General features: G+C 42.9%; 1 protein-coding gene across 2 annotated transcripts in view; it reads right to left on the bottom strand.

Annotated features, from left to right (window-relative positions):
• Positions 1 to 1,954: 1,954 nt before the first annotated feature.
• Positions 1,955 to 12,615, bottom strand: part of KCNQ4 (potassium voltage-gated channel subfamily Q member 4) — a 129,114-nt gene continuing 118,453 nt past the window's right edge. Inside the window, exons 10-14 of one of the 2 annotated variants that reach the window (XM_087970513.1) lie at positions 10,211 to 10,428; positions 9,712 to 9,814; positions 8,496 to 8,627; positions 7,783 to 7,918; positions 1,955 to 5,117 (exon numbers count right to left, since the gene is read on the bottom strand). In XM_087970513.1, the coding sequence (XP_087826639.1) occupies positions 4,899 to 5,117; positions 7,783 to 7,918; positions 8,496 to 8,627; positions 9,712 to 9,814; positions 10,211 to 10,428 (808 nt within the window). In that variant the 3' untranslated portion in view covers positions 1,955 to 4,898. Of the gene's footprint in view, positions 5,118 to 6,986; positions 7,100 to 7,782; positions 7,919 to 8,495; positions 8,628 to 9,711; positions 9,815 to 10,210; positions 10,429 to 12,615 lie in introns of those variants that run through there. The other variant, XM_087970514.1, reaches the window with a different exon arrangement.

Genomic DNA, 12,615 nt, shown 5'->3' on the forward strand with positions numbered 1-12,615 from the left:
TCATTATTTTACCATACCAGCAGAACTGTCAATAGTTTTATTGCAGATTTTATTAAAAACATACCATCATTAGCAATAGCCATAACCCAAATCTTACAATTCGGTAGTAAGAGAGAAAAGTAGGAGAGTGATTCTCACATCCAGATAATTCATGTTGCTTATAGAGATTTTAAAACTATATTTTATGGGTATTTTTCCTCATTTCATACATTTCCCACAGCTATTGGAAAGCCAGTTAATTTAAATAAATCATAAAATTAAATAGTAAAATTAAAAGGTGCCCAAGGAGCAATAGTGAATAATGATGTCAATGGTGCCAATAATATAAACAGTAATTTATATCATTCCACCAATGGCTTTGGGTTGCTGTGAAAGTATTATAAGCCCTCAATGGGGAAAGGAACTGAGCTTCTCACAAGGCTAAAAAGTATTTTTCATATCAACAGGAAATGCACTTCATTTTACCTTGAAAAAAATGTTCCCGTTTGTTTGCCAGAAGTCCCTAAATCCAGGAATCTCAAATTAGGATGCCTGGGGTCACTTGTTAGGGAAGAAGAGAACAAGACATGACAAAGTACCAAACCTATTTTTGCAAAGTGTCTGTCTGTCTGTCTGTCTGTCTGTCTGTCTGTCTCTCTCTCTCTCTCTCTGTGTGTGTGTGTGTGTGTGTGTGTGTGTGTATTCCTTTTCTCTTTGATCCAGGTGTTTAAAAACAGTTTAGAAAAGCAATGGCTCCACTTAGAGGCAATGAAAAGGAATAACCAGAAGCTTTTTCATTGTTTTTATTTAGTTTTGCTAAACTGAAGGGAGCCTTTTATTGGCAGGATTCACATAGCAGCTAAGAGAGTGGAGAGGAGAGATGGTCTTGATAAGAAGGGAAACCCAATTGGAAAACAAATAAGTTATGCCTGTGATAGACCGGCGGTTTTCAAACTTAGCAATTTTCAGATCTTTAGATTTTACCTCCCAGGATTCCTCAGCCAGTATGTGAGAAGTCTGCTATCTGTGAATTTTGACCAGGGTGGGAAGATGCTCTACACAGAAGACCATCCCTGGTTAAAGACTTTTAGTTACTAACTAACACCTTAAATTGTACTGGTAAACAATGTAGCACCCACATCCAATATTGGTAGCCATGCTAAAGTGATTCTCATCCACCAATATCCTGGCCATCCCCTCCCCCACCCCCCCTTTTTTTGGCACCAGCTGAAGTTTCAAAATAGTCTTCAGGGGCAGCCCCATGTAGAAATCTTTGCAATACTGCAATAATGTCAAGAAGGAATGAGGGTGTGAGTTACTCTTGCTAAAACCTACCATTCCATATATTAAGTCATACTCTCACTCATTTGTCCAATATAAATATAAACCAAATACTGTATTATGTCCAATTTGGTTCTTTGCCAATCAACCCTCTATTTATGTTTGAAAATATTGACTGCTGTACAGTTTGATCTTCTCTTAAGATCATTGGGAATGGGAGGGGAGAAGAGGAGGAGAAGGAGGAGGGTGAGGAGGACGAGGACGAGGAGGACGAGGAGGAGGAAAGGAAGGAAGGAAGGAAGGAAGGAAGGAAGGAAGGAAGGAAGGAAGGAAGGAAGGAAGGAAAGAAAGAAAGAAAGAAAGAAAGAAAGAAAGAAAGAAAGAAAGAAAGAAAGAAAGAAAGAAAGAAAGAAAGAAAGAAAGAAAGAAAGAAAGAAAGAAAGAAAGAAAGAAAGAAAGAAAGAAAGAAAGAAAGAAAGAAAGAAAAGCTTTGTGTTCTGCCACCCAATCTTATTGTCTTTCCTTCTCAGACCACTTTCTCAGCCTTGTAAAGCAAGTCAGAGGACACCTGTTCTTCCCCAGCCCTTCACCTCACTCTAGAAGTTATGAACCATCCTTTCCCAGATATTCATTTCTCCCAACAAAGGCCCCATGGAATCTCCCATGAGCAAAGAAGTAATGAGACACACAGGCAGTCATCTACTGAAAATTTTAATGAAACAAATAAGTTAATAAGTTAATAAAGTGAGGTAACTATGCATTGTCTCAGAAACAAAATTTATTAGGAAAACTACCCCGAGGCCCACCTTATTGTCTTTGGCTGGTCAAAGCCATCCCCTGCTCCCTTCCTCCCCCTCTTGCCCTTCACCATGCAGCCCCTCCCCTATTTCTGGAGATGACCATCCTGGATGAAGACTTGGGTGTGTTCTCCAAGGAGGGTGTGTTCAGTGCATTGAGAGGAGAAGAGTCATAGTTTGATGGGGGAGAAGCTGTGAACAGCTCTCGCCATTTCTTCAAAACACATGCATGGACATGCAAAGTGAAGATGCAGTTGGGCAAGTGGGAGATTTTGGACATGCAGCCTAAAGGAGGTGTGAAATGAAAGCTGGACGTGTCCTATGGGACAACTCAACCACAATGGTATTGGTGGAGCTAGCTCTGAGAGGATGGAAAATTCTTCCAGATTTAATTCTGTCCCCTCCCAGTAAGTTAGCCTTCTCCCACCAGATGCCCTCCAGATGTGTTCTATCACCATTCCCATAATGCCCAGCCAGCTGCCATGCGAGCTATAGCTCAATACAATTGGAAAGCCAGTATCTATGCAGCAATCATAAAGGTGAGAATGATGAATGAAGACATTCAATAGAAAAACAGGACTTCTGCTGGTTCTCTTGTTTAAAGTCAACAAGACAACCCACAAGGAGCAGATTTTGATAGCTAAGCAGAGAGCCAAGCAAAAGGACTGGAAGGAAGGGGCTGTTTGGACTTAGAACTTGTTCTGGGATGGGTCTGTGGTTCAAAAAAAAAATCAGTGAATGACCATTGGGAAGAAAACCATAACTACAATCTGTACCAGGAGCAAGAGTAGAAACTCAACAAAGAAGTCACAGATAATCCTGGCTGATGATCTATTCATACATTACATAGTATTCAATGTAAACCTATGAGTTTTCTGTTTTTCAAATGCTGGGCTCCTAAACTCTGAATGTGCCAAGAAGGTCTGCTTGTGTTATTGATCTTTGCTAAGGAAAACACACTCAAGACCAAAAGTCCACCATGAAAGCTGCAGAAGTTAAAATTCATGCAGATGGGCAAGGAGGAAGGTGAGATCTGAAGGGCATCATCAGAGTGGCAGGTGGAACAATGGAATAATTGGAACAATGGTGCTTCTTATCCTAAAACAGTGTTCCTCAACCTAAGCCACTTTAAGATGTTTGGAGTTCAACTCCCAGAATTCCCCAGATGAATTCTGGGAGTTGAAGTCCAGATCTTAAAGTTTGAGGAACATTGTCCTAGAAAGGCTGCAAGGGGGAAATGTCTCCAGAAAAACCCTGGATGGAAATCATAATTTAAAGATTTTCTACTAGTAATAGAAAGGATGTGTTCACAGCTAGTGGGAAATCTGAATCTAAAGCAATGATTCCCTCCAACCTGTGGACCCCAGATATGTTAGATTTCCAAAGCCCAAGTAGTCATATTAGAATAACCATCCAACCCAACTGGAGGACCTCAGCTTGGGGAGGGATACTCAAAAACTACACCAGAGCGCTGATAATTCTACAAGTGTATAGTACCTGAACCAAGCGCTTAATTCATTGCTGTTGAATGAATGGGAAACTCACTCACTCACACACACACATACACACACAAATACATACACACAGTTCCCTGGGAGAGAGCAGGACTCAACTCTCCCTCCAGAGACGGCAAGCTGATGAAATTCCCCCTGAGAACACCAGGACCCATTCTACTCTTAGCTACCTGAATTGGGTTTCCTTCAAAGGTGCACATGGAGAGCACCAAAGGACTCCAAATCCCTGCTTACTTCCTAGGCAGAGAAGGCACCTTAACCACTGCTAGAAATTGGTTTCAGGTTGCATATTCAAGATAGTTGCATATAGCGGTGCTCATCTCCCCCTAAACATGTTTCCATTATGTGGCAAGTTCAACTGTGTGCTCATGAACCAGGGGGAGGTGGGGCATAAAGTGATGCCTGCTACCTAGTGGAACGGGGAGCTAAAAGAGAAGTAGAAAGGTGCTTCAAGGCTGCCAAGAGTAGGGTTAGGCATTGCCAGTCATTAATTGCTTCTAAATGCAGACAAGAAACCACATTCAGTCAAGCTGCAATGTCCCTTGTCGAGCTCGGCTGAAGAAAAGAGTAACCTAGCTTTTGCATAGCTGAAAAAAAAAAAAAGCATCGCCAACCTGGTTGCACAGTAAAGTCAAAGTTTAGAGTCGGTGGCTGTCCCTCCGTGGCTGTCACCATTTGCATGGTTTTCCTTGATGGGTTGGCCATCACAATGAGATCATAAGAGTCCAAAGTAGCCATTTCATCTTGACTGCTGTTTGTCAAAAGGGAATTGAATTCCTCGGTAACCTGGAGGCACCTGAAAACACCTGGAGTTAACTGGGAACCATGACGGATGTCTGCAGGAGGCCGAGAGATTAAAGACAGATCCCTCTGCCCATTATTTCAGGCTAACAAGGCTTGCCTCCCAACAGAGAAAGCGGCTGACTGAGTTTTACATTCCATCACGATCACTGTAGGAAGCCCAGAAACACTGGTGAAGTTACGACTGACTGACAGATGATGGGTGCTGGGACCACCCTGATGTGTCAGAGACCTAACTATTTGTCTACATTTGCTGTAAATGCTCTGGTGCTAGTGGCTTTGCCCCCAATTGGAAGACTTCAAGTAAAGTTGAGGTGATCGTTCTGGTGCAAAGGCAGACGAATCGGATGAGGAAACACCAACAGGGTGAGGCTGGAGAAGATTTCGGCTCAGTCGAGCACGGTCCATAAGAGTAGGCAGGAATTGTCTCCCGTGTCCTCCTTCAAAGGAAAGACTCCCTCCCAGCCTCTCCTCCCCTCGTGTAGCTGGCGTGTGGGTTTTACACAGCTAGTCTGGAGTGGCCATGTTAGTCAATGATGGTGCTAGCCGATTGAGAGATGTTCAAGGTCTGAGCAGAGACAGAGATGTCTTCATGGTCCACAGGACTATGATAGTCAGAGGTGATGTCCGGTTCCCCAGTGCGAACTGGTATAGCGGTCAAGCTAATGGAGTTGATGGAACCCTTCCGTAGGCACTGGGAGTAAACACCGAGCAACAAGTCCAGCTTGTGCTCAATAGACTCAACCTGGAGAGAGAGAGGAAGGGAGAGGGAGAGAGGGAGAGGGAAGGAAGGAGGGAGGGAGGGGGAGAGACAGAGAGGGAGGGAGGGAGAAAGGCAGGGAGGGAGGGAGGAGGCAGATTGGGAGAGGGAGAGGATGAGAAATATCTGAGCTGTAAAATATGGATCAAAGTTATGAGGCTGGACATTTATTATTCAGAATCAGCAGCTATAAAATGATGGTAATTCAGGTGTATAAACTAAAGGGACTGAGGGATGTCCAAGAATTTGACAAGGCAATGGTGAAAATGGGCAAAGCTTCAGCATTCGTATAGGTGGGTCTGAGATTTTCTAGATTTGGGGCAGAAAGTCCTTAATTTTGTTTTTAACTCTGCAAATCCCATTCTTCCATTTTCGTTGCAGGCCAAGTGCCTTATTCCAGGAAAAATACCCAGTTTAGCAAAAGCATCATCAAAATTGGGCTGTAACATTTGTATGGCAACCACAAGTTGGGCCCAGAATTTTGGGCAGTTGTTAAGCAAGTCACCATGTGACCAGATTCAATTGTATGACCATTTTTAACAATGGTTGCAAAGTGAGTCACTCTGGTCATTAAGCAGTTTCCATGTGGTCATTAAGAAAACAGCATATTCAATGGGCAGCAAGAAAACAGCAAAAAAAGTTGCAAATCACATGCTTGGCAGAATCAAAAGTCATGTGAATGCAGGGGGCAGCACAACATTTTATGATGATCAGAATTGCTTTCCAGGCCATTAAGCATCTTTTCTGAGGCCTTAAAATGGTCATTAAGTGAATATTACCTCTATCCCTATGTTGACCAAGACTACTCAGTGTAGCCATACAATATTAATCTATTTCCAGGTGCAATTTCACATAATGAGTATCATGTTTAAAGTCCTCTCTGATTTGGGACTGGTTATCCATGGGATTCTGCTCTCCAAATAAAATTTGCTTACAGGTATTTGTGGTTGAATGTTCCCAACCCATAGGAGTGGAAAGGCATTTCTATCGAATTCCTAAACTGCTGCAGATTCAGAAGATCATGATGTAAAGCAGTGATCCCCAACCTTTTTTACGCCGCAGCCTGGTACCGGCATCAGCTGGGCGTCGCGGCCCGGTACTGGCATCAGCTGGGCGCCGCCATCTTTTTTTGATGAAAAAGTGCTTCCGGTGACCTCACCGGAAGCACTTTTTCATCAAAAGATGGCGGCGCCAGCGCTCGGTGAGCTTTTCCGGTAGAAATGGCTTTCTACCGGAAAAGCTCACCGAAGCGCGCGCCGCCATCTTTTTGATGAAAACATGCTTCCGGTGAGCTTTCTACCCGGAAAAGCTCACCGGAAGCACTTTTTCATCAAAAAGATGGCGGCACCAGCAAGCCAGCGGCCCGGTAGGACTTGTTCCGCGGACCGGTACCGGTCCGCGGACCGGTGGTTGGGGACCCCTGATGTAAAGAACAGCAAGCTTCCCTGTTGTACATGAGAAGAACCAACCTCCTCCCCAGGTCATAAGAAGGTTGTTGCAAATCTTAAGGGATCTGCCTAACTTAATAAATGGGAATGTTGGTCCTGAACAGAACAAATTCAGATGTTGTCATGTTCGTAATTCTTTCCTGTTTCTTTCACTACCTCTTGCTAAATAAAACTCTGTAAGAATCATATTTGGAAAAGTGACACTTTTTAAAGCATCTACCAAAGAGTCACATTGTGCTAAGATGGGACGGAGGAAAAAAAGTCATTTCCTTTCACTATCAGAAATCAGCCAACTTTTTGGCATATGAAGGAATGCACAGGTGTCAGAAGTTGGGAAAAATTTCCTGGGAGAAATGATGGGAATAACTTCTCTGCTGTGTTCAAATAACATGCCTAACCAGGTTATTACAGCAGCTGCCTGTGCATAGCATGTTAAGCTTGGTTACTTTACAACTTGAATAGGATTTTGGGCTTTTCAGGTATGGTGTAAACTCAGGTTCAGCTGGTGTATGGATCAATCTGTTGGGCAAAACCATAAAATGAATTAATTCAGCCATCAGGTTGAGCATATTAGATTAATTCAGCCTCTTTGTTCCTAAGAAGAGGATGACCAGGATCAATTGTTGGCTTGTGAACCAAGACGATCTAAGAAGCCTCCAGTGGAAGCTACAATAATGTCACATATGACATGAAATCATGATGCGCACAATGCAAATTACCCCATTCATGCCATCTGCATGAAAATGTCATTATGCCGTTGATGTCACTTGAGATTACCTCCACAGATGCTCATAATGCTTTAAGGACTTGAACTAGAATTGGGGGAGTCCGAGTTCAAGTCCATCCTTAACTATGGAATCTCCCTGGAGAATAAATCACCCAATTTCAGCTCAGCTCATTTTAAAGGGAAAAATGAAGAAATGCATGTTAGGAATACCACCAAGAGATCTTAGACAAAAGGGGAGGATGGAAATCTAATTATCCGAGAGATGAAATAGAAGATTCAAGCAGTGGCCGATCATAACATGTATAAGAGGGGTGTCAAACCTGCATGATGTATCGTGACCTTTTTCCCCTTCACTAAACTGGGTGTGGGTATGGCAAGTGTGTGATGCATCGGGCCTGCGGGCTGTGAATTTGACACCCCTGATGTATGAAGAGCCCACCTTCCTCTACCCATTTTCCTCCAGGCCCAGCCTTACCTGCTTCTCCACCTTTAGCACTCGGCCCATCATACTAAGTTCATCCACCAGGTCAACCTCCAATGGTGCTTTTTCCCCTTTTTCCCGTGTCTTCTTATCCATGGCGATACCTCCCCGGCCCACAATCTGATCCACACTGAAAAGAGTGAAGAAGAGAGAGATGTGGGGGAGATGACATCAGGTGAAACAAAATGAGGCTATCTGGGTCACTTGGGGAACTAGATCAAGGCAAGGTCCACCTCAGAGAATTCCACCTGAAAGGGTTTTTTTCTGTCTAAAAATTAGAGGCTCCCTGTCACTTTCTAATTATAATATACTCTGGAGCTGTATATCCCCAACATCTCTGCATAAAAATAATTGCAACAGTCCTCTCGAAACCTAAGTCTTTAATAGCAGAAGGTTGGAAAAGACCAACTGCTTTTGCTTTCCTGCCCAAGTGGTTGTGCAGATGCTGATCATCTTTTTACATTTTGTCACTGGGACTTTTCCATTCTCTCGCAGTATCTTGTCTGCAGCTGCATCTTAAACCTACGAAAGAAACTCAGGTCTTTTAAGACTCTAAGTCCAGCTCAATTAATACTGGCCAAAATGTAGTTGTTTCTGAACCTGCTCTCCAGTGGTAGCCTTGCCACCAGCACCATCACTAGTTTTGGCTTCTCAAGTTGCTGGGAAAATAACACTGAGCACCACCGAGCCCCAGTCTTTCTCCTCACCGTGTCTGGAGACTTTTGATTCTGCCAAGCATGTCCAGGTGGCCAGCTGAGTATTGCTCAATCACATCCTTAACATCATATGGTCTCAGGGTCTCCTTGAATTTTCTTTTGGCTACCAGGAATTTAAGAATTCTGCAAGAAAACATGCTCTTTTTTTAAAAAAAAAAAGTTAACATGCGAGGCACCAAAACCTGGAGGAGAGATCCAGATAACCTTTTACTGGTCTGGGTAACCTTGCTTGACCTACCCCCATTTAGTAACTGCTTTTCAGAACTGCTGGTGGGGAGGAAAGTCCTTTAACCACAGATGCCAAAAATACAACCTGAAAGCAGGAGACGCTGTGGCCCAATCATCTTCAATCCAGTGCCCCCAGATTTAATCACCCATAATCCTGATCTTATAGAACAAATAGACTTTCATATTTAGGGGTTTCAGGTCAACCACTTCAGCTGAAGTTCAACAAAGACCAGAGCAAACCCTAAAATGTTAACTAAATGACTAAGTTATAATCACCCAACTGCTCTGCTCTCCATTTTAAAAGCCCACAAGGCAAAAATTGCATCAGTATCAAAGAGTATAGAATTGCTGGGCCTACCAAAGGATTTCCTACTTGAACAAAATCAAGCACAATTTTTAAGATATGTTCCGGGGATGGCCTGAATATAGTGGCAGCAACAGTCAGGACTGAAACAGGTAATCCCACTCCAGCTACTGTATAGCCTAAGTCTTTAGTCATGGGTGGAGCATTCTTCCAACGGAGCCTGGTAGACTACCAAAAATGTCTTAAAGAACAGATGGACACACTTCAACCCATCTCATGGATCAATCAACTTCAAGGAGCAAAAGAGAGACCATCATATCTTCCAATTGTGAATTTCACTGTCATCCTTTTTTTTTTTTTTACTGCTAATGTACAACTGGGATCTCTCCCTTGGTTTCCAGGGATTTCTCCAGGGCAGTTTGCCTGCAAAGTATATATTCAGTCATCCCCTTCTTCTTTTAAAGCCAACTCTAATTGGCTTTAATTTCAATTTCTTTAATCTCAATTTCTCTTGAGAGCAACATCTAGGCGAGAAAAAGTTTTTTCTAGTTCGTTGTGCAATCCCAAATGCTGAGACTTTGATTTGAGAGGACCAAATCAACAAAGCAAAGGAAGAAGTCCTTGTGGACCCAAACCTGGAGCTCTTAGCTTTGATTCCAGCTTGACAGCACTCACCTGACTGCTCGGATCAAGGTCTTTACAGTAGGCATGATGTCTTCAAAAGTCAAGTCACATTGATGGGTCTTTTCCTCACTACTTTCCTCTGTAGGACCATCAGCTGTGGATGGAAACGTGACTTGGTGGGAGGACTAGCCTCTAGGTCAGGATTTCCCAACTGTAGTTATTTCAAGATATGTGGACTTCAACTCCCAGATTTCTTCAGCCACGATGTTGGCTTTGAAATTCTGAGACTTGAATTCCACACATCTTAAAGTTGCTGAAGTTGGGATGCACTGTCCTAGGGGAAATGTGTGCAATATAAAAATAAGAAATAAAATATATCAAATAGCAAAACTACCACATGTTTCGAACTCTTCAGAAACACGAGTAGCAATGGAATAAACACAAATAATCCTTAGCAAGCTTGGTTGATTTCCTCTTAAGATCAACTACTATGAATTAAAACCATATGAAAATTTCCCAACCACCAGCTTTGGCTGCTTCCAAAATTTACCATCCACTGGTGTCCGGGGCTTCAGCCTCAATGAGGCCCGGAACTTTGTCCTGTCATTGAAGCTCCAGCTCTTTTGTACCTTGCTGGGGCTGATGCCTTCATTGACGTTCTCTGTGCTAGGGGAGCGATGGAGCGGAGGCACCAGATGCTGTTTCCCCCGGCTGCCTTGCTTCTGAGAATTGCTCACTCGGATGCGGTCTTTGAGTCCCATTTTATTGCTGGAAAGGGTTTAGAGTGGAAGTTAAGTGGGGAACATGTGACTTGGGGAGGATGCAAAGCCACAGCTGAAGGGGGCCCTAGACTCAAATCTGCTGCACTCCTCTGCTTACCCTTTGAATAGGTTACAATTTTGACTGTGGGCTTTCATGTGATCACAGCAGGCTCTCATTGGCCCTGAAATCCTATATAATTCAGATAGTCCTCAACTTACAAGTGTAACTGAGCCCAGCATTCAATTATAAGCCATGCTGATTGTTAAAAGGGTCACCACATGACTGTGGCTGATTTTATGACTTTCTGAGGCAGTTGTTAGGTGAATCATGACTGTTATTAAATGAGCACCGTAGTCACTAATAGTAATAGCCATAGCACTTAGACTTATATACCATTTCCTAGTGCTTTACAGCCCTCTCCAAGCGGTTTACAGAGTAAGAATTTTGCCCTGAACAATCTGGATCCTCATTTTACCAACCTTGGAAGGATGGAAGGCTGAGTCAACTCTGATTCATTCAGAATCCAACTTCTGGAATGAGCAGTGAGTTAGCCTGCAGTACTGCATTCTAACAACTAAGTGATCTATTGTTTACAATGGGTATTTTTTTTGCTGGAAACTGGAAGTAAATGCTGGTTTCCAGCAAAAAAACATGATAAATCACAGTCATATGTCTGTGGGAACCTGCAAATGGCCATAAATGAGGATGCCAAGTGTCCAAAATGCAATCACATGACTGCATGGGGTAAGGCCTTATTGGGACTTTAAATCTAGGTTATAAGTAGCTCCATGGGGGTCTGTCATAACTTTGAATGGTCGCAATTTGAGGATTTTATGGAAAAACCCCTAAACATGGATGAGAATCAGAGGAAAGTTTGGTCCCCAAATAGAAAGTCATAAAATCAGGCACTTGGAATAAAATAGCTAAGTGTTTTAGCAAGTCATCATTCAAACTTGAAATAATACTTTAGTCAATAAGAGCTTCTATCCTACAATATATATATTTTCTGCATACACAGCAATACTTTAGTATGTGGATCAGCTGCCATCTTACACTTGCTTCTGTTTTGCTGTGCAGTGACAGTCTGCCATGAACTCTAGGGAGGGTGGACAGGAGAGGGACTGCTTGGGGGAAAGTAGCCTCCGTATTACCTGAGATGCTGCTTCAAAGTCAACTGGCTGGGAGAGGAAAGCTGCTGCATACCAATCTAGACTTGAAGTGACTGTTCTGAAAACATCTTGCCTGAACCTGATTGGTCATGGTGGGGGGTGGTCAGCAATGGGAGGCAGTTAAGGGAGGGAAAAATTGAACTTAGGGATTTGGGCACATGATTCTCAGTTCTGACTAGGACTTCTATTAAAACTATACTTTTCTCAACAAAGGAAGCTAAGGATTGTTTCTACTTAGGTATTTCAGTGGTGCCAGGTCTGAGAGTGTGTCAACCTGATCCTCTTGGTTTTGTTTTTTCTGGAGATGTGCCCAATGATTCCACTTCCGAATGAGGTGCCAAGGATTGTTAAATGACATGTATCTTTCCCACTACCACCAACTAGTCTTTGCGGGTAGAAAACAAGCATATAAGGAAGGTAAGTCTTTCCCTGTAGCACTAGTTTTCTGCAAAAGATTAAATAAAAGGTCTCAATAAAAGATTAAAAAAGGATTTTTAAAAAAGTCTCAATGCAAATCCACACCAAGTTCTCCGCAGCACCCACCTCATTCAGTGGTGGGATTCAAATTTTTTTACTACCGGTTCTGTGGGCGTGGCTTGGTGGGTGTTGCAGGGGAAGGATACTGCAGAATCTCCACTCAGAAGTGGTATTTGCCGATTTTCCAAACTACTCAAAATTTCAACTACCGGTTCTCCAGAACTGGTCAGAACCTGCTGAATACCCACCTCTGACCTCAGTGTAGAATTTATGACTTTGGTGCAGTGCGTTCATTATCCATTTGTAGGGTCTACAGGTTGGACCACAAGTCAAGCAGCTGATTTCAGTTAGAGAAAGGATAGAGGAAAAGGGCCCAAACTAGCTCATGCCACAACCCCATTCATAGTCCGGAGCCCTTTCCAAAATACTTACAATAAAGATTGAAAGGAAACAAGCAAACAAACCAAACATGAAACGTTAGAACAATTAAAAGATGAAGAGACTGAAAGACACAACAAGACCAGGGATGCCTGCAGAGGAGATGTTT

Source organism: Notechis scutatus, chromosome 8 (assembly GCF_049901735.1).
Source record: "Notechis scutatus isolate UNSWTSFEM ecotype Mainland chromosome 8, rNotScu1.2, whole genome shotgun sequence".
NCBI lineage: Eukaryota > Metazoa > Chordata > Lepidosauria > Squamata > Elapidae > Notechis > Notechis scutatus.